At 37.8% G+C, this 22,176-nt stretch overlaps 1 protein-coding gene and 1 pseudogene across 1 annotated transcript in view; one reads left to right on the top strand and one right to left on the bottom strand.

Annotated features, from left to right (window-relative positions):
- The window catches only part of STK38L (serine/threonine kinase 38 like), an 83,972-nt gene that overhangs the window by 7,203 nt on the left and 54,593 nt on the right, over positions 1 to 22,176 (bottom strand). Inside the window, exons 3-11 of the mRNA XM_049627212.1 lie at positions 20,691 to 20,742; positions 13,878 to 14,000; positions 13,358 to 13,441; positions 5,960 to 6,083; positions 3,974 to 4,128; positions 3,475 to 3,577; positions 3,237 to 3,298; positions 792 to 909; positions 243 to 366 (exon numbers count right to left, since the gene is read on the bottom strand). Coding sequence (XP_049483169.1) covers positions 243 to 366; positions 792 to 909; positions 3,237 to 3,298; positions 3,475 to 3,577; positions 3,974 to 4,128; positions 5,960 to 6,083; positions 13,358 to 13,441; positions 13,878 to 14,000; positions 20,691 to 20,742 — 945 coding nt within the window. The remainder of the gene's footprint in view (positions 1 to 242; positions 367 to 791; positions 910 to 3,236; positions 3,299 to 3,474; positions 3,578 to 3,973; positions 4,129 to 5,959; positions 6,084 to 13,357; positions 13,442 to 13,877; positions 14,001 to 20,690; positions 20,743 to 22,176) is intronic.
- On the top strand, positions 11,790 to 12,128 carry LOC125920183 (60S acidic ribosomal protein P1-like; annotated as a pseudogene).

Here is a 22,176-nt window from a genome sequence, read left to right as displayed (position 1 = left end):
TCAAACTCGCGGACCGCGAGATCGTGACCTGAGCTGAAGTCGGACGCTCAACCGACTGAGCCACCCAGGCGCCCCAATTGTTTGCAGTTTTAAAAAAAAACACCATTTCTTTATTGATCTCTTTGACTGTATAGATCAACGGTGATCCTTTTCTTCCCACAAAAGTAAAATGAGATTTAATCTTTTAGGTACCTGTGATGATTTAAACTATGACAAACTCCTCTAAGGAATTAACCACTAACCTAAGAATTAAGTCCTTGGCTTTCTCAGATATAGGAACCTCTGGAGGAAATACCAAAGTTTCTTTCCAGTTCATCACTTTTCTATATGTTTCTTGAGGAGTTTCAGAGCAGAAAGGTGGATATCCTACATATCAGAGAAAACAAAAGTTTTATCAGCTTTTATTATCAAATATTCTATACCTACTACATATGTGCCACAAGAAACACAACAGTCCTAAGTGCTCTATTCAATAGTAAAAAATGTCCCCATTCATCAATTTGTAATCAAATTGCTAATAAAGGCAATAAAATAAAGGATTTAAAGCACTGCCCCCTTTACCTGAAAGGCCATGCAGATATAATTTTGATACAGGGGAATTCTGGTTACATACCGTCTTCCTGAATCCCTACAGAGCTCACTGGTATTTATCGTGTATTTAACATTGGGGGATGTAAAAAATTGGTTTCAAAGAGTTCAGATATTTTAGCCCATGATATCAGCAGTATGTTTAATCAGGGGCACTCACAGAAATTTATACAGTATGTACATAAGCAGATGGTAAAACATACCTATTAGCATTTCATACATAATCACTCCCAAAGACCACCAGTCACACAATTTGTTGTAACCAGTCTGCATAAATACTTCTGGAGCAATGTAATCTGGTGTCCCAACTGTGGAATATGCCTGCAAAGGAAGAGCTTATCAAACCAGGACACTTAAGTATTTTTTGAAAGATCTGAGAATGGCTCACTACTGGAAAAAGCAATATATACAGAAGTTAATTTTTCATATAATACTTGTTTTGCATGTTTATCATGTAGAAAGCTTAGTGATAGGAACCAAGTCAGATAATATGTTATTTAAGATATGACTTCTGCCCTCCCAAGAAGCTCAATGAAGTTATTTATATATTTAGCCATAAATCCTGTGGAAATTAGTAAAGGGAGAGAAAGGGAGAGCTCACTAAAGCAGACTTGGGATACTAGAAGGGGGAGCTATACTACCCGCTGTCAATTACAGATCCCATCAGAAGAATCCTCAATCACAGCCCTAACAGTGAAGAGAGGATACTACATCTCCTATGAGAAAACTTGCCCTGCAACTCCGCCAAGGAGAAACCTTCACCACCTTGAACTCTTGCTCTTTTCCAATGGACTTTTGCTCAAAACAACCCCTTCCAAATCCTCGTCCTTCTCTTAAAATACCATTCCTTTTCTTTGCTGGACTGGCCAATGGTTTCGCCATAGCTTGTATGTCTCAAATAGCAATTCTCTGTTATTCTCAAATAATCCATTTTTGCTGGTAAAGTAATTGTTTTATTTTTAAGGTTAAAATCCATTTCAAAAAGAATAAGGAGGTTGAGCCCAGTGGGCCTGGGTTCCCCACTCACTGCTGATGTGTTCTCAAGCAAGTTATTCAACCTGTCTGAGCCTCAGCTTCTGCTTACAGAAAATGGGAGTAATAATACCTGTCCTAACTCCATTGATAGGAGGACGAAACAAGAAAAGGAGTGTGCTTTGTAAAGTGCAACCAGCTACATATATAAAACATCCAGTCTTTTCATTATAAACCTAATTCCAGGGCATTTCATTCTTAATTCATATAAAATGTTACAAAGACAATTTCTTTAAGGCAGTAGTTCTCAACTAAGGGCAGAATGCTAGGGACTATTTGAAAACGTGTGACAGCAGATTTCATCATTCCAATGACCTGATGGGGGTGCTGACTGGCATTTAGTTGGAAGGGGGCAGCAGAGAGGGGTTGGGGAGGGGATGGGAGGGTAGGATACAGGATTTAAAGAATTTCCTGCCCCAAATACTGAGTCCCCTCTACTTCTCCCTTGGTAAATAAACATTGATAGAAGTCATGATGATGGCCATGAGAATTATAAAACATGTACAGCAGTAATCACCTGTGAACGCTCTGTAAGTAGAATTCCCACCATATTTTTAAGCACTATTCATTTTTCCCCTTAAAAGTAGGAAATACTGCAATTCTTCTCTCAGTTGTAAAATCTGATCTGAAAGCGGCACATTTAAAAGTAGAAGGAAGTTTTTGTGATTAATTCACAGCTCCAAATATTAAAAAAAAAAAATTTTTTTTAAAGCTTTTAAAAACACTGAAATGCTTTTACAAACACAGAAAACTTGCAATTAACTACGTGGGCCAATGATAGAATGAGCTCAATCATACACAGGTCATTTTATTGGTTTGAGAGGGTATCAGACCTTTCAGTCTATTTGCCTTACCCAATACTCAGAGAAAATACTGAATTAGTTTCCTTGTCATCATTGGGTTGAATTTAACAAATATTTACAGAGTGTCTATATGGGCAGGCATTGTATAAGAAATCAGGAAAACAAAGTCAAAAGGCACATTCCTAACCCTGAGAATGTTTATGGACCTAGTTAATAGCATAAAGGGAAAGAGGAAAGGGCACAAACAATTCTTATATTTGCTAAGTAATAAAGGAGAAATAGTTTGGGTAAACACAGTTTTATCCAACTTCCATTAAAAAAAGTATTGGAGTTTATCTGTAGTAAAGTCTGCTCTCTAATTTTATTTTATCTGCTTTATTGCAATACTGTTAACATGCCAAACTTCCTATTTACTTTATCTATAAAGAAGTTCTTAGAGACACACAATCATCTTACTTATGCTAATTGATATGTTATTTCAGAACAAGTATGAAAAATGGAAAACACAAGGCATTCACTACAATCACACTCATGTCAGTGAGTTTTATATAAAGTGCTAATTACTAGTAAACAGATGACTTAACAAGAGATATGAGCCATAAAATAAAGTTAAATCACAGAGTTAAAATTAGCAGTCACTTTAAGGGCAAGGCAATGCTACAGAGAAACTAAGAGAACTACGTGATTCCAGAAGAAGCTCTATCATTGCTACAAAGTAAGTGCTAATCATTGTGAAGATATAAAATGATCCAGTGAAACCCCAGTGAAATTTGAGGACTAGGGCAACCTTTCTTAAAGACATGTCTGACTTACCAGTTGTCTCCTGTTCTTCTTCCATGTTTCTGCTTTCCTCTTGGAGTTCATGTTCTGAAATGCTAATGTCAACAAGAGAGAATTGTAATCATGAGGGAAAAACTCTACCAAAAAAACAAATTCAAACATATACAAGTAAAATACATTGGTTTAAGGAGTGAGGGGAGAGAGAGAAGTTTTAGTTCTTAACAACCAGCTACACTATGTTAACCTGAAAAAAAAAAAAAATCAAACTTACAGAAGTCACTTGGCGGGTTGTGTGTAAGGTTTCTGTAGAATTCAGTCCTATGAGCTTTCTTTAATCCCGTGCATAAACCAAAATCAGATAATTTTACATGACCCTAAAAAAAAAAATAACTAGTAAAATCAAGATTATATTAACTTTGAAAGAAAGCCTTATTATAAATTTTTCTTTTAAATGCAATCATTATAAACATTTTTAGCTTAAAATTCATATAGGTGATATGTAAAATTAAAAATATTTGATGATGATTTTTTTTTTAATTTTTTTTTTTAAGATGATGATGATTTTTAAAAGTAGAAAATGTTAGAAGATAAAGATAGCCATACTCCCTTGATGTCATTTCACTCCGGAGTCCTGTCCTATTACATCATTCTATGACATCACACAGTTGAGTGATGACTAAATTGTAGTTGCCCATTTCCAATCACAAAATCAGCTCTATTACTCCACAAAATAATTAGCAACCCAATATTTCACCAGTTTATTCACATGCCTTGGCATCCAATAAAAGGTTGTCTGGTTTAATATCCCGATGGATGAAACCCAACTGGTGGATTGCATCTATTGCCAGAACAGTCTCTGAAATGTAGAACTGTGTTTCCTCTTCTGTCAAGGTATCTTTTTTCATTAGCAATGTCATCATGTCACCTAAATAAAGAAAAATAAGTATCATGTATTAGAAACACCTCAAGCTTTCTCCGCATCTCTACAACCTATGCCTGATTTTCACATTTTATGACCCACCCAGTATATCTCCAACCATTTCTAGGGCCAAGTAAAAAAAGTTACATTGCATTAGCAAAAGTTTCACGACATCTAATGATTTTAAGGTAGAAAGTATGTGAAGTCAAATCAGAGCAGAGATGATCATGAAGTGATATCCTCCACTCAACATCCAGAATAGGATAATATGCTGAACTATGAAAATGAATCAGAGTAAGCACGCCAGAAATGGGATGTATTCTTTCAAATTGAAGTTCCAAAAATATTCAGCGCTCTTCAGTCCAGCAAAAATAGAACATCATCCCACTAAAAGACACTCTTTTATTTTCCAGGAATTTTTTCTTTAAAAGGGGACAAAGAACAAACAATAGTGAATTTACAATTCAGAAATGACAACTGTTAATATTTTTCACGATAGTTCAAGTCTTTTAAAAAACAACAACAAACATGTGGAAGTGTTCTTCATCCTCCATATCCCGTTTTATTCCCCTTTCCCTTTTTGTTGAGTAACCATGATCATGGATTTGGTTTGGTGGGTAACATTCTAGCTTATTTTTAAAATATGTTTTCATATATATATATGATGTATATATATATATGAAATATATATATATATGAAATATATATATTGATGTATGAATTTACGGCCTTTTACATATTTTTTTAATTACATAAATGGTACATGTAATTCCACAGCTGGCTTTATTACTCCACTGTTTCCGACATTTTCTTATTGAAACGAATAGAGCTCCTGACTTTTAACAACTGTAAAATAATTCATCACCTAATCATGCCATATTTATTCAGTCTACTAATGGTCATTTATTTTGTGTGCAGCTTTTCACTGTCACAACAATGCTGCAACGAACATCTTTCACAAATCTGTTGTGCACATGTCAGGGAGAATCTCCAGGGAATACACTGGTTGTAGAATTGCCAGATTGTAGGACACATGCACTTTTCACTTCACTGGTATCTACAAACTGCTCTCCAGAAGAGTTAGAGATTAATTTACGTGGAAGAGAGGCCAGTTTCTCCCACAGCCTCATCAGACTTTTAATGTTTTTACTAATCAGATGAGTGTGAAATGGTATCTCATTCTTGTTTTAATTTGCATTTCCCTAATATGAGCAGAGTTGAATACTTTCCTATATATTTATAGACTAGCCTGAGTTTCCCTTCTGTATGTTGTCTATCATTTGCCCATTGGGTTTTGGGTTGTTTGTCTTTTTCTTTCTTTTTTTTTTTTTTTTTGTTTTAGTTTATTTTCTTTATTTTAAGAGAGAGAGCACGAGCAAAGGAGGGGCAGAGAGAGGAGAGAGAGAATCCCAAGCAAGCTGACAGTGTGGAGCCTGACGCTGGGCTCAAGCTTCAAACCATGAGATCACGACCTGAGCGGAAATCAAGAGTCAGACGCCCAACCGACTCACCCACCCAGGCGCCCTGGTCTTTTTCCTTAGTGACTTTATTGTTCTTAACTCTAGACTTGTAACAATCTAACTAATTATATATTGTAAACCCAGAATGGTAGTATATAAAATGGTAGTATTTAAAATTTAAAAAGGATTTATCATTCTTTCAAAATAATCTGATTTGTGGTAAAAATTAGATTATGGGAGGAACTAGAGGAAAACCATGACTGCCTTTGTAAAACCTCACAGCTAGGAATGTAACAGCGAACCTAATCGACAGGATAATAATTACATATAAAGATGTGCTTGCGTCAGTCTGTCATTGGTATCATGTTTGCTTTTACCTCCGGGGAGAAATTCCATGATCAGATAAAGGTTCCTCTTATCTTGAAAACTGTAAAACATCTTCACCACCCAGGCACCATCTGCTTCTACCAAAATATCTCTCTCTGCTCGGATATGGGCCACCTAGATGAATGTATTTTGAAAAAATAATTGCAACACATCATACATTTTTCCAGTTCACCTCTTACAATCATCCATCCAGTTCCTTAATGGTTGTGAAGGGAAGCGGGAGTTGTAGAAAAGATTTGAAATACATACGCATGTTCATAATCTCATTACATATGGAGAACCTCCAGAAACAGTTTATTTTAGCTTTTATCTTTAGGCCTGGAAAAGGGGAATCCACAAGTTCATTATAGGAAGCTGAGGCCTCTGAGGTAGATAAATGATTAGTCCAAAAACTTTCCAACCAGAATCCCCATTTGCCAAGGATCTTGGCTTTGTCATACACATTTCAGGCCCTGGCCTGACTTTTACAAGTTAAAAGTAGTAAGCAATGCTTTACAGATTGGTAAGACAAAGTCATGGTCCTCAGCAAACTAGTTTTAACTGTTATTGGTCAAAGAAAGGGCCTTTTGTGGTGGTTAAACATTTGGTCATTTTTTTTGTAACAAGTAGACACATTTATAATAATTTTGTATGATTTTGCTAACTATAATAACTTTATGTTATTTTGTTAATTAAAAAACCTCTAGAATATCTATAAACATGATATACAGCAAATTAGTGTAACCTTTGGGGGTTTTGCTACTGACTTGTCAGACACACAATTACTAGGGACACTTCTATGTGAACATTTTATAGTCTGAAAAATTTTATAAACGGTAATTTGTTGGGTTGGTATAATCAATTTTCAGATGCTTTTGCATTAATATATTTATACATTCTTTTCAAAGATCAACAATAATATTTGATTTTATCCTTTTGCTATTCCCATTGTGCATTATTATGAATTCTGCCCCAAGGCACATGAGAACCCAGATTTCATAAATCTTTGCATGATAATGAAATATGATCTGCTTAAAATGTCATATTTGGGATTACTGTATTTATTACCTGGTGCAATAAATGCTCTGAGGGCAAAGCATAGGAACAACAGTTGAAAACTAAGAACCTGTTTTCTGGCATCAAAAACCCTTACAACCTCTCTGGATTATGTTTCATAAAGTGAAAAATGGTATCAAAATTCTTACCCATTGCCTTTTACTAAGCATTTCTAGGTTAGTAAAGGAAAAACCTCAAACCTTTGATGCTGCATCTATGGTGCTGTCAGGAAAAACTACATCATAAACTTGGCTTGATTATTTTTAAATGCTTTAAAGTCAGATTACAGGATGTTTTCACAATGGTCCTGTTTTCAAATAATAGGAAGTTATCACACATAGTAATCTGGTACCACAATATCAGGGAGATAATGTGCTACTAAATTTTGTGGACTGGTTAGTATTAAAGTAAATGTAATAAAAACTTAAAGTAATGACCTTTTAGAATTGAGTGGGAAAAGGTCTTCTAAAATGAAATTCAGTGGTGGCAAAGGCAGATTAATTTACAGGGGGGGGAAACAATAACAATGCAAAATAGACTGGATGTTTGGGCTCTGGTGGGATTTTCCCTGCATAGGAATGAAAAATGGTCAGAAGCTCTTAAATCTCTGGCAAAATATTCAAGATTGGTGCTATCCAATAGAAATACACTGCAAGCCACATATATAATTTAAAGATTTCTAGTGGCCACATAAAAAGTAAAAAAGAAACGGGAAATTTTTTTTATTTAAAAAAAAATTTTTTTAATGTCTTTACTTTTTTAAGAAAGGGAGAGAAACAGAGCACAAGTGGGGATGGGGAAGAGAGAGGGAGACACAGAATCCGAAGCAGGCTCCAGGCTCTGAGCTGTCAGCACAGAGCCTGACATGGGGCTTGAACTCACAGACAGTGAGATCATGACCTGAGCTGAAGTCGGAATCTTAACTGACTGAGCCACCCAAGCACCCCAGGGGAAATTAGTTTTAATAATATAGTTTATGTAACTCCATGTATCCAAAATGTTATCATTTCAGTACATAATCAATATAAAAAATTATTGAGTTTTTTTGTGCAGAATCTTCAAGTTTTGGTATGTATTTTCCATTTACAGCACATCTCAATTCAGACTAGCTATACTTAAGTGCTTGGTAGCCACATGTGGTTAGTACCTAAAGACTGAACTGCTCCTTTTGTCCTTCCTCCAAAACCTTACCCAGGACTAATCCCATATGGCTTAGTTAGATCCTGTTAATCTCTTTGTCTCTGAGGCTCTACATCTTGACCCAGACCTTTATTCTTATCATTATCTGTAATTCTCTAATACAATTCAGTATTTCAACCTTCCTTGAGTTCCATACGTCTTCCCTCTAGAATCAGTCTGTCTTCAAAAAAGTCCCCTATCATCTCACCTCTGGATGGTTCCTATCACCTTGTTATCCTGACTGAAACTAGGCTGTCTGCTGAGAGTTCTGTCTTCCTGCACAAGGAGTTCTCAGGAATGGCCTGCTTTTCTTTCACATCTTACTTGGTGAGGCGGTAGGTTTCTTGCTCATTTTCATGCTGCATCTGAACCACTGTGACACTTTCCTTCTCTGCAACTCTTTTGAAGTGCATGTTGTGAAACTCCATCAGCCATCATCTATCCTCACAGCTATCATTTATAGACCTCCCAGTCAATCCCTCTCATTCATGACTTCAGCTCATGGCTCACCAACTTCCTTTCCATCTTTTCCACTCATGGATAGATTTCAACATCCATAAGGATGAACCATCAGCTACCCTATCTATTGACTTCTTCCTCATCCTCACTGATCTCTTCCACCACTGCATGTTGGTCAGCCACCCATGGTAACCTTCTCATTACAATAACTGTATCCCCTCTAAAATCTCAATTTCGAGGACCTTTTTTTTAATGTTTATTTTCTATTTCTTTTTGAGAGAGAGAGGGCGCAGTGGGGAGGGGCAAGGAGAGGAGAGGGACAGAGGATCTGAAGAAGACTCTGTGCTGGCAGCAAAGAGCCCGATGTGGAGCTTGACCTCAGGAACCAAACCATGAGATCATGACCTGAGCCGGAGTTGGAGGCTTAACCAAATGAGCCACCCAGGAGCCCCCTCCCTTTTTTCGATCCTTATTTATTTATTTTGAGAGAGTGTGAGAGACAGCGAGAGCAAGAGAGTGCATGTGAAAGTGAGGGGGAGGCAGAGAGAGAGGGAGAGAGAGAATCCAAGCAGGCTCTGCACTGTCAGTGCAGAGCCCAACATGGGGCTCAATTCCAGGAACTGTGAGATCATCACCTGAGCCGAAGTCAAGAGTTGGACACTTAACCAGCTGAGCCACCCAGTGCCCCAAGGAACTCTCTTTCTGATCTCCACCTTTTATCCTTCCAGGTCTCTTATTCTTGTACTTCAATCTCCCTTCCATGGACTCTACCACTTTTTCTCTATTAGTCTCCTCACAATCTCATTTCTTTTTCTATCCAGCCTAGATTCCATCATTAGGATCACTCTTACAAATGCTTTAAACTCCCTCGTCCTCTTCCTCCACTGTATTTGCCTGGGAAAACATCAACCCTAATTAAACTCAAATTTCTGTCTATTCTGTACCTACCCCAGAGCAACTAAGTATTACTACAGAAAAGTTACCCAACTATGCTAACTGGTTTCACTTTACATTCCTGACTGCCGATCTCAATGGGTATTCAACTGTATTTCCCTAGCTTTCACACCATTCAAATCAATAGTTGTGACTATTTCACAAATTCTCTCTCCTTACACCTCCAGCTGGCTATCTACTAAGACATGATGGCCTCACTTATTTACACTCAGGCAGGAACTTGGCACTTGGCACTACTAAATCAACCACCTGCATTCGTTCCCACTTTCTCTGCCTCTCCTTCCTGTTTTAGTGGATAGGTACATGTCTACTCCTACCAAAGATCAACTCTTCTGTCTGCCAGTGCATTCCTATAATTATCTGCTCTCTCCTGCATCTTCAATTTTCTTTCTAATGGATTCTTCCAATCAGCATCAAACACTTCTGTCTTAAAAAGAAAAAAAAAAAAATCCTCTTTACCCTAAATCCCACTTTACAAATCTGTTCTTTGTTCTGCTTCACATGAAAGATTGATCTGTGCTCACATTCTCCATGTCTTGCTTCCTTTTTGCTTTCTGTTACACTATTTCAGTCAGGCTTCTGCCCCCCAATCCACTGGGAATGTCTTTGCTGAGCTATTAATCTCCATATTGGGACATCCACTGGCTTGTCTTCCTCCTTGTACTCTCTCTGCAGCATTCAACATAGTTGACCACTCACCTCCCTCCTTTAAACACTTTCTTCTCTTGGCTTCCATGACACCATGTTCTCACAGTCTCCCCTGCCTGATAAGATGTTCCCTGTTGGTCCCCTTTGCTGGTCTCTCTTCTGCCTATTGTTCTCTAGGGCTTGGATCCAGTCCCCCTTTCTTTCTCTATCCAGATTTTTTTTCTAGGAAATTTCATCTTGTCCAATTACTTTAAATATGATCAATATATTGATGGCTTCCAAAGGATATTTCTAGTCAAACTTCTCTCTGTATTCTAGCCAACTGTCAACTCAATACCTCTTCTTGGAGATCTAACAGGCAGCTCAAACTTAATATGTCACAAAAGAGAACTCTTCATTCCCCTGATCTCCAAACCTGTTCTTTTTTCATTCTTTTCTAAATCAGAAATGACACCATCATGTACCCCGTTTCTAAGTGAAACTCTAGGTATGATCCTGCTTCTTCTATTTTTTCCTCACTACCCTTACCCCTCCTCTCATCCCCTAATATAGAGGACATCACAGAAAATCCTGCGGACTCTTCCACTAAAACATACACTTAATCTGTCAGACTTTTCTTCAGCTTCACTGCTGCAGCCCCAGGATAAGCCACAATCACATTCTGGCTGGAGGTGCCACACAGTCTCTTACTGGTTTCTCCGCTTCAACTCTTGTTTCTTCTGTCAGCAAGCAAAGGGATTGATTCATCTTTGTAAAACATCAATGCCACTCCTCTGCTCAAACAAAAGTGTCCTCCCCTCGCATTTAGAATAAAACCCAAACGCTCTGCCTTGGCCTTCAAATCCCTGCGTAATCTTGTCCCTGCCTACCTCTCCCACCACTCTCCCTGCACTGAATTGTAGCCACAGTGGCTTCTTTCTCTTCTTTGAGCAGGACAAGACTATTCTTGCTTCAGGGCCTCTGCATTTGCAGATATTTGCTCTACCAGATCTTTATCTGTCCTTCTTTCTCATTACTCAGTCTTTCATCAAATATTCCCTCTTTAGAGAAACAACCCCGATCTAATTCTTCCTCCTAAACCCAGGTCGTCTGCATTGATTTACCCTTTTGTTAAAACTTTTGTCATAGTCTTTCTCAATCCTATTTGAATTGAAATAGCTGTCTGCCTATCTCCCCACTACTAGAAAAAAACAAGGATCAAAAAAGAAAAGAAAAACCAAGGATCAGGTTTGTCCTGTTAACCACTGTATTCCCAGATCCTAGAGCACATTATGGGCACATCTGGCACATCACAGGCACCCAATAAATACTTGTTGAGTGCATGGACTAGAAATAGTGAAAGAACGCAGTGAAAATTCAAGAGGGCCATGTTTAAATGAAAATCAATAGTATACTGCTGTAATAGCCAAGTAAGCTTCGGGTGGGGCTTTCCTCAGCTGCCACTAAGGTGCTCGGTCCTTCAGAGGAAGCTAAGGCCACATTGGGGTGAGGCCCTCAGTTCATCCAGAAACTAGCACCGGGCCAGACATAGCACTCATCTGCACCATGGCCTCCGTCTCGGGGCTGCCCTGCTCCTACTCAGCCCTCATCCTGCAGGACCATGAGTGACAGTCACAGAGGATAGGATCAATGCCCTCATTAAAGCAGCAGGTATAGATGTTGAACCTTTCTGGCCAGGTTTGTCGGCAAAGGCTCTGGCCAACATCAACATCAGGAGCCTCATCTGCAAGGTAGGAGCTGGTGGGCCCACCCCAGCAGCCGGTGGTACACCACTGGGAGGTCCTGCTCCCTCCACCATGGCTGCCTGGCTGAGAAGAAAGTGGAAGCAAACAAAGAAGAATCAAAAGAGTCTATGATGACATGTACTTTGGTCTTTTTGACTAAACCTCTTCCTCAACCTGTTCAATAAGAAGCTGAACTGGTAAGTAAGCTTTAGGCAGACACTAAAAGGCTGAAGTAAAGAATTAAGTAGAGAGAGGTGTTATCTTCCCTCTATATCTCCATTGTTGAGTCCTTCCCTAGTATATAGAATCAATTTAGGGTTCTACAGAGTGTCCACCCAGACTAGACAGAGGTGAGTACATAAAGTAATATTATTGATGTTTTCAGATTTATGACCAACCCTTAAACTGCGTTAAAGTCACAGGAAACATGGAGAGTCCAGGAGTATGAAATTAGAGGGGTTACAGATTTTGGAAATATGTAAAATCAGCAAACTCTCAGGAGACCGGTCTTGCTCCTAATGTGACACGGATAAAGGAAGCTGAGAACTGTCGTTTATTTTCACTGAAGTCAGAAAAGAAGGTATTTTGTTATGGACTGACTGTTTGTGTCCCTCCCAAACCCCCCAAATTCCTATGGTGAGGCCCTAACCCCCAGGGTGACTGAATTTGGAGATGGGGCCTCTAAGGAAGTAATTAAGGTTAAGTGAGGTTATGGAGGGAGAGGGGGATAGTGTCCTTATACGAAAAGACCCCAGAGAGCTCACGTTTTCTCTCTGTGCACACACCAAGGGCACTTAGTGGGAAGCTATCTGCAAGCCAGTAAGTGCGCCTCACCAGAAAGCAAACCCTGCCATGACATTGATCTTGGACTTTCGGCCTCCAGAACTGTGAGAAAATAAATTTCTGTTGTTTAAGCCACCCAGTCTGTGGCACTTTAGGCACTTATGGCAGCCTAAACAGACTAAGGCATTTAAAAAAAAATTTTTTTTATGTTTATTCATTTTTGAAAGACACAGACAGAGCACAAGCAGGGGTGGGGCGGAGAGAGAGGGGGACACAGAATCTGAAGCAGGCTCCGGGCTCCGAGCGGTCAGCACAAAGCCCGATGCAGGGCTCAAACTCACGAACCGTGAGATCATGACCTGAGCCGAAGTCGGATGCTCAACTGACTGAGCTACCCAGGCGCCCTACGACGTTTTCAGATTATAATTTGGGAGAAATTTTAACTTTCTTGAGAATTGAGAAACAATGAAACAAGCTATCAAAAAAATTAATAGGACTATATATAGTAAGACATGTAGATTCCTTTTTATAAATTCCAATATTTACATTTACTCTAACACCTAGTCAGTGGTGCTCCTTTGGTTACATGTGTTAAAGAACTCATACCTGCTCTTTTTCAAGCATATCAGCTTTTCTCAATATCTTCATTGCATAGATATGGCCTGTATCTTTCTTCTGAACCAGCCGCACCTAGAATGTAAAAATTGATCATACTATCAATGTTAAACGGTCATTACTATTGATTTAGGAGCAAAAGGTAAGTTTCTTTAAAGAGATCAGTGGCAATTTGCCACTGCTTATATTTTAGGAATTTCATTAAAGTTAAACTATTTTGCTATATTAAACTATTTTAATATATATTTTAAACTATCTGAATGAAGATAGATACTTTCAATGGCAGTGCCTTTAGAAAAGAAGTAATCTCGGGGCACCTCGGTGGCTTAGTCAGTTAAGTATCCGACTTCACCTCAGGTCATGATCTTGTGTTGGGCTCTGTGCTGACAGCTCAGAGCCTGGAGCCTGCTTTGGATTCTGTGTCTCCCTTTCTCTCTGCCCCTCCCCTGCTTGCACTCTGTCTCTCTCTCAAAAATAAACAAACATTAAAAAAAAAAAAAAAAGAAGTAACCTCTCCAAATGCTCCTCTTCCTATAACTTTCAGAGACTCAAAGTCATCCAAGCCAAGTCTGGTCCTCTTGAGACGTAAGAACTCTGTTTCCTTTCGGGCATGCTGTGATCGGCGTAACTTTTTCTATTAAAAAAAGAATTTAAAAAGATGATTTTGTTTTCAGTGAAGGCTATAGTGTTAAAAAACGAGATACATCAAAATGGAAGTATCTTAAATATTATTAAAAGATGAGATATATAAAAATGGGAGTAAAGTATCTTAAATATTATCTTAAATTTACCAAAGTCGAGTATTTGTTAAGCCTGGAAAGAATAAAGCAATCTTAAGAAACTTTTTCATTCTTAACAATTGATAAATCTTATTCTTCAGGTGGATTCCATTAACTATTTCACCTTAATGAGCTCATCACATATTTCATCTACATGCTAACTTAATTTATAAATAAAAATTAAACTTTAGGAAATGCTAATAGTATTCTGATAATGAATTTTACAGTCAGGCAATCTACTTTGCTTCACTTCCCTAATTTCCAAGGCTGTTCTGTGACAACTACTGAGACCTAGGACACCAAAATAACAAACAGCATGTTTCCATAGAGATTTGCTTTTGACAGAATTTTTTCTTAGATAAATTTTAATAAACTCCTTGAGATTTGGCACACAACTTCCTAAAAATATGAAACTGCCAAAAAACATAATGATTACATGAAGAATTCGTTAAAATATTCAAGTCAGTAATTTCATAATTCAGTCTCTAAAAGTCACCAAAAAATAACTGCCATTAATAAGAAACATTATGAAATACCTGAAGGTTACATTTGGAATAGGCATTTATCTCATTGTTCTAAACCTCATTTTTCCCCTTACCAAACAAAACTCTGTTGACATTCTGTTAGTTCCTAGTTGAGGCAACATACAGTGGGAATAAACAAAATCAAAAAAATTAAGCACCTGTTCATCTTCAAATGAACTCTACCAGGCTTTCAGGAATTCCATTCTGAAGAAAAGGCAAGTCAAATGACCATAACAACTCAGAAACACTGCTTTTAAACACAGTACAAGGTATAACCACTGAGTAGTCTCTTACTACTCCTGTGTATATCTGCTTTCAAAAAGGTATGGCAAGCTATCAATTAACTGGGAATCTGTAAATGTGTATCCCCAGTGCAATGGAATTCTGATACTTTGAACAAAGTTAATCTAAGAAGATGAAATCCAGAAATGATGTCTTCATATCAATGGAGGAAACAGTGAAGATTACTTTTTGTTCAAAAATGCTCCTTCAGTGATTTTTAAAAAATAACTGAAATACTAATAAGACAAAAAAAAACAAAAAAAAAAATGTAGCTTTTTTTTTTTTTTTTTAATGTTTGTTTTTCAGAGAGACACAGAGTGTGAATGGGGAGGGGCAAAGAGAGAGGGAGACACAGAATCTGAAGCAGGCTCCAGGCTCTGAGCTGTCAGCACAGAGCCCGACACGGGGCTTGAACTCACGAACTGTGAGATCATGACCTGAGCTGGAGTCAGATGCTTAAACAACTGAACCACCTAGGAACCCCCAAATGTAGCTTGTTTTAAGACTATAATTTACCCACCCCCCGCCCCCGCCTCCTGTGTCCTTCCAGAAAAAAAAAAAAAAAAAAAAAGACTATAATTTAAAAAGGCCACATGGTGGCACTATAGTATCATGTCTTTCAAAGCAGCAAGGAGGGTTGGGGGGGTTGTTTTAAGTATATAAATGAATAAATGTAAGAATTTCAGAAGACATTCTGGACTGTTGACTTTCTGGACTATAAAATGTAGTAGAGTTGGGTGTAGTTTCAGAAACTTGTCTAATCTAAATGAAAAAGATGACCTCGTTACATACTTTAATAAACTGTGCTCAAAATCAACAGAAGAGAGGCCACTAAAGAAAATAATTTTCACTAATATTTGATAGGTCGTGTAATGCAGCAAGCAAACAATGTTTATATAGTTTGGGGTACAGCTGTTTAACGGCAAAAAAGGGAAAATTACAAGTATATAGAGCATATAATTTTACAAAAATGGGACATGACTATAACATTGTGAGGTTACTTTTAAAAACAGAAAAATGAAAAACCTATTTCATGATCTATTAGTCTTAAAATCAGTGTTGCAGTCGGGAGGGAGCTGAAGCAAGCTAGTGTTAAAAAAATATATTGGTGATATGATGAGCAGAGTAATGTATAGAATCGTTCAATCGCTATATTGTACACCTGAAACTAATACAACACTGTATGCTAACTATACTGGGAATTAAAATAAAAAACTTAATAAGCTAAAAATATATATATTGATGAAAAAGCACGTTGATATATCTGTTCATGACTTGTGTAGATTAAACAGCCTTGAAAAACAAGTAACATTTTTGTGGTAATCATATCTTTTCTCACCAAACAGGACAACAAAATCTGGAAACACATTTAACATTTCATGGCTCCCTTTAAAAGCAGCTTAAATTTGTCTGTTTTGGTTTTCCATGAGAGTGAATAATATTGCATGTCTGATGGTAATTCTTAAGTAAGATGAAATTAGACATATATCGTTTTCTTCCTTTCTCCATTCCTTTTTAAATGAGTGTTCCCTGGGGTGCCTGGGTAGCTTAGCTGGTTAAGCATCTGACCCTTTATCTTGGCTCATGTCATGATCTCAGGTTCCTGAAATCAAGCCCCACATCCGGCTCTGTGCTAACACAGAGCCTGCTTGGGGTTCTCTCTCCCTTTCTTTCTGCCCCTCCCCAAGCTTACACACTTTTTCTCAAAATAAATAAATAAACTTTAAAAAAAGGGGGGGGTGTTCCTCAATTCCTCAAACTCTTGATCTGTGGGATGTTCAGTTTTTATATAAGACAGTGTACACAGAAGTTCTGAGATGGGAAAGAGTTCAGTTGGCAACTTCAATTCTGCAGAGACATTCTACATGATCACATTATATGGTTTATTTTTTACAAATAACTTTCACAAATTACTTCACCAAGATTTTCTATTACAAATGAATTAGGGATAAATATTACTTTTCATTTTAAAACTAGGTTTTTTTAATGTTTTATTTTATTTTTGAGAAAGAGAGAGACAGAGACTGAGCAGGGGAGGGGCAGCGAGAGAGGGAGACACAGAACTTGAAGCAGGCTCTAGGCTCTAAGCTGTCAGCACAGAGCCCGATGTTGGTCTTAAACCCACAAACTGCGAGATCACGACCTGAGCTGAAGTCAGACACTCAACCGATTGAGCCACCCAGGTGCCCCTAAAACTAGATTTTTAGAAAACAATTTTATTTTTAAAAAATCTACCCCACATAATGATAGCTCCAACATATTTTATATTAAGGATAAGAGAGGATATCTATTTTATAGACTTTGACATAATCTAGGACCTAGCATGGGCCTAATAATAAGCATTTGTGGAATTAAAATATCTTCACAGAAAAATGTTAGAAATTTTATAGTTATTAAAGGGCACTATTTGTAGGTATAAATCATATCACACTTTCTACAAGTTCTTCAGAAGAATTTAGGAAAATAGTTTTTATTTTTTTTAATGTTTATTTTTGAGAGAGACAGAGAGAGACAGAGTGGGAGTGGGGGAGGGATAGAGAAAGAGGAGGAGACACAGAATCCAAACAGGCTCCAGGTTCTGAGCTGTCAGCACAGAGCCCAACATGAGGCTTGAACCCACAAACTGTGAGATCATGACCTGAGCTGAAGTCAGACACTTAGACACTTAACTAACTGAGCCACCCAGGCGCCCCAAAAATATTTCTAAACATATTCAGCACTTCCTGGTGCAGACCAGCAGTTGCAAACTGAGAGTTACAAACTGTATTCAACCTCAAAAATATTTGATTTGGCCTGCAAGTTGTTTTTAGGACACTTGAATTATTTGCCGATATTTTAAAAAGCAGGTGATTTCACATAAAAGTCCAGATTTCCAGTTTCTCCTGAAAAACAGGAACTTGGCCACACTCGGCCAAAGTGGCAGTCACTCCCCCTTCGATAGACATCAGGTCTCTAACTTGTCAGCATCCACCACTGATGCCAGTCATCAGGGGACATGCAGAATTGGACTGGTGCTCCTGTTCTCTTTTAGTAAAGTGAAAGGTCGTATGTCTCTATCAAAATATAAACGCGGAGGACCAAATATTTTAGAAAGAGAAAAACAAAGAATCTATTTCTTTGTGGAAGTGAAAGAATATTCTTAGGAGTTGAATATGCAGATAAAGTGTGTTGGGTCAAAAGAACATATAACCTAAGACGTCGCGAAACCAAGCCGGCCAGCTTCCTTCATTCGTGTTATCTGGTTGGCCCCTGGGCATCTGTTTTTATAATTTCTCCCTCTAAATTCTGAATTAGGACCTTATGCTTGAGATTTCTGTATCAATATAATGATGTACAATGTACATTAATACAATTATATGATTATTAAGGATAAGAAAGTTATTAATACTAATAAATAAATGTGCGGACAGATGTGCTTGGCCTTATTTTTTCTCTATAGGTTATAATACAGATCGAAACCATTACCTTTCTCACTTAAAGTGTAAAGGATATAAATTAAATGAGTTTTTAAAATATTATAGTAATTTTATGTAAATAATTTAGATTTTCTAGGTTGAGTCAACTGATTAACAAAGTAACCACCTGTAGTACAAATCACTAAATATATTTTATTTAACTTAAACATTTCCAACAGAAAAATACAGGTAAAGTCCTAGGAAAGGTACAGGGAAGATTAAATAACTGCTTTCAAGTCATCATTTGTTAGACTGCTCTTTGAACATAGAAATTCCTTTCTGATCATTGAAACTGTTGAGCAAATTAATCTAGGTTGTACCCCCCTACTGCCTAGAAAATAAAGCGTACATCGCTCAGTAAGCTATCCCAAGGCTAGCCTTTCCACTACATGGTGTCAGTTTACCGTGCTCTTTCCTCTACTGCATCCTTCATAGTTCATTGTTCTGCATTATTTTATATGTATTTATTAATTCTTGTGTAAATCTACCTATTTTTTTTAATATTCAAATCAACTGTTACCTCTTCCCAAACCTTTTCTGATCCCCTGAATTAGGTGGGGGGAAATCCCTGTATTTTTAAAGTTTGCCAGAATCTATCATGTATACATATATTTATATACACACATACATGATCTCTCCTTCCAGTCAGTAAACTCCTTGACGGAAAGGTCATTGTTCATTTATTCACGAACTATTTCTTATAGCCCCTGCCAGCTCTGGAGGTATATAGCTGAGTAAGACATTATGGAGTTTCTACTATGGGGAGATATTTTAGGCTGCCACATGGACACAGACACATGGACACATTAATATTCTGTTAATGCAGAATGTGGGAAGAGTACCCCAAGATATTAGGGAAGATTTCCCAGTGGAACTGAGGCCCAAAGCGAGACCCAGAGCTTCTTAAAGAATAAGAGGAGTTGGGCAGGAGTAAGGAACTTCTAAGTGGCAGAAATGCAGATGAAAGGTCCACAGGCAAGAGTGTGGAAGTTAAAGTAACACAATATTGGTGGTCAGCATGGAGGTGGGTGACAAGAGACGAGGTGAAAGAGACAAAGCAGAGGCCAAACTGTGAGGGGTCTTGCACATTAATGTTCAAGGGTCTACCCTTATCTGAGAGTACTTGGGAGCCCATGAAGGGTGTTAAGCAAAAGAGTGATGTGATCAAACTTGTTTTTATTTTTCTTTTAAGTTTATTTATTTAAAGAGAGAGAGTGCATGTGTGCATGAGAAGGGGAGGAACAGAGAGGGAGGGAGAGGATCCCAAGCAGGCTCTGCACCGTCAGCCTGAAGCCTGACGCAGGGCTGGATCCCAGTAACCAGGAGATAATGACCTGAGCCAATATCAAGAGTCAGCCCCTTAACGACTGAGCTACCCAGGCGCCTCTCAAACCTGTTTTCAGACAGGAAACTCTGGATAGTGTATGCAGAAAACCTGGAGGTGGGAAGACACCAGCTGGGGGCAATTGTTCTTTAAGTAAACTACACAGTAGTCTGAAGTAGGGTAGAGGCAGGCGCCTGGATGGCTCAGTCGGTTTAGTGTCCAACTTTGCCCCGGGCATGATCTCATGACTCATGAGTTCAAGCTCAAACTCGGTATCAGGCTCTCTGCTGTCAGCGCAGAGCCTGCTTTGGATCCCCTGTCCCCATCTCTCTCTCTGCCCTTCCCCCATTCACGTGCTCTCTCTGTCTCTGTCTCTGTCTCTCTCAAAATAAATAAATAAACTTAAAAAAAATAAAGTAGGGTAGAGGCACTGGACTAGAGAACTAGAGGGTTTTAAGATATATTCAGGAAAAAATGTGAGAAGATCTGGCAATTCACGGATTCTTCTTAGAGCCCTCTCTTCTTGTTCCATGCTCTCAGGATACTATAGATACTGTTCACTAAATCTATATTCTTGGAATTAAAAAAAGCTGCCTCTTTAAAGATCTCCATCATAGCAACAAAGAAGTCCATATTCAAATGATGAAATCCATGTTACCTAAGTTATAAAATCATCTGATATCAATAGAGGACAAAGACACTGGGGTTGCCATTATACAGTAATTAGTCTTTCCCTCCCCAACTTTCTTGAGATACAATTGACGTAACACAAGCTTAGAGCGCGATGGTTTGACGCACATATATATTGTAAAATGATTACCACAAAAAGGCTTGTTAACATATCCATTGCCTCACATAAGTAATTTTTTTTTTTAGTGTGAACATTTAAGATCCGCTCTTAGCAACTTTCAAGTATAGAGTACTGTTACCTACAGTCACAGTAATTACAGCTAACATTACCTCTTCATCTGCTAATCCTTCTTCTTCCATGGCCACTTCTAATTTCTTCTGCCTTTTCAAAGAAAAAATAATTTAAATTTTAAATACATTCCTAACTATTCCAATTTAAGAAATGTTCACTTATTTATTTGAGTTTACCCCTTCAGTTTGCTATGCTAAAAAAAAAAAAAAAAGTCTTTAAAGATGAATCAAAATAATCACTAAGAATAGTTTTCTTTCTTAAAATTAAACCCAACCCAGATTTCAAATCACTTTCTCATACTGGCCAAATGAAAAATTTCCTTCTTAATGCTGCTTAAATCAATGATTAGCAAAGATGACTAATGTTCTAATAAGGGAAATCTATTATCTAATATTCAAACCACCAAAATCATTAACATTTATCAATATTTATATTGGAAGTATATAAAGGTAACTATAGTGACTAAAAGTATAAATATTTAAGGTGGATATCCCTGTTTGAATCCCAATTCTAAAAGCTTATTAGCTAACTGAGCTTGTGTAAGTCCTTCATTTCAAGTCTAAGCTTGATTTCCTAATCAAGAAAAATGTTCAATGCAATTGAGTGTATTTTATTCTAATTCTTTGAAAACTGGAGTCATATATGTACATAAAAAAACCCACTAACCACCAGAAGATTTGCTTTTCTAGGTATAGTCAAGTTCAGGTACTCATTATTTTTAAATGACACCACTGAAGTAAGTTAAACTAAGCACTGTGGGGATGGGGAGGAAGGCGGGATGACTGGATGAATTAAGTCACTAGGAACTAGGGAGATGGCTCTGATACAAATTTTGCAGCTCATTTCCAACAGAATATTAAGCATTTTATTTCTATCATATTGGTTTTTCCTGAATATGAACCTGAGAGTACTCTTCCTAATTGGTGTTGGACTATGTTAGAATAGGACTGACTTTCCAGGATTTAACTACATGGGAGAGTATCTAAGGGTTGAGGATTGAAATCATCAAATACATTTTTTAGTATTTGTCCTTTACGATAATATGTCTGAAGGTAGGCGCTTTCCTAACCCACCATTCTTATGGAAAATTCATAACAAAAATATCTAAAGCCTGTTCATAGATCAGCACCCCAATGGCAACGACACGTAATGACATGTTCTCTGCCTACTTCGTCAACATTTGTAATAGACATCTTGGTGCTTATCATACTGATTTTAATCTTTTATTTACACACTGTTCTTCTAAGCCCAACCCTTAGAATGGAATAAGCTCTGTGCCTGCTACCATGCCTCTCTGGGTGCTGCAAGGCTGCTTGCTGAATGATTTTGAGCTTTCTCCTCTGTAGAGAGAATCCACAGTGTAAGGGACCATTCATCTGGGACGGCCTATCAATATACAAGCAACTTCACTCTTCTGTCACATCTCTACTGTCCCCTTTCCTCAATCCTTGCCAAAACCAACTTTTCATGAAATTATCCCTGACTCTGGACAGAGAGGCAGTAGCCTTTGTACGTTTCCACCAT

Source organism: Panthera uncia, chromosome B4 (assembly GCF_023721935.1).
Source record: "Panthera uncia isolate 11264 chromosome B4, Puncia_PCG_1.0, whole genome shotgun sequence".
NCBI lineage: Eukaryota > Metazoa > Chordata > Mammalia > Carnivora > Felidae > Panthera > Panthera uncia.
This window is presented reverse-complemented; position numbering and strand designations above follow the sequence as displayed.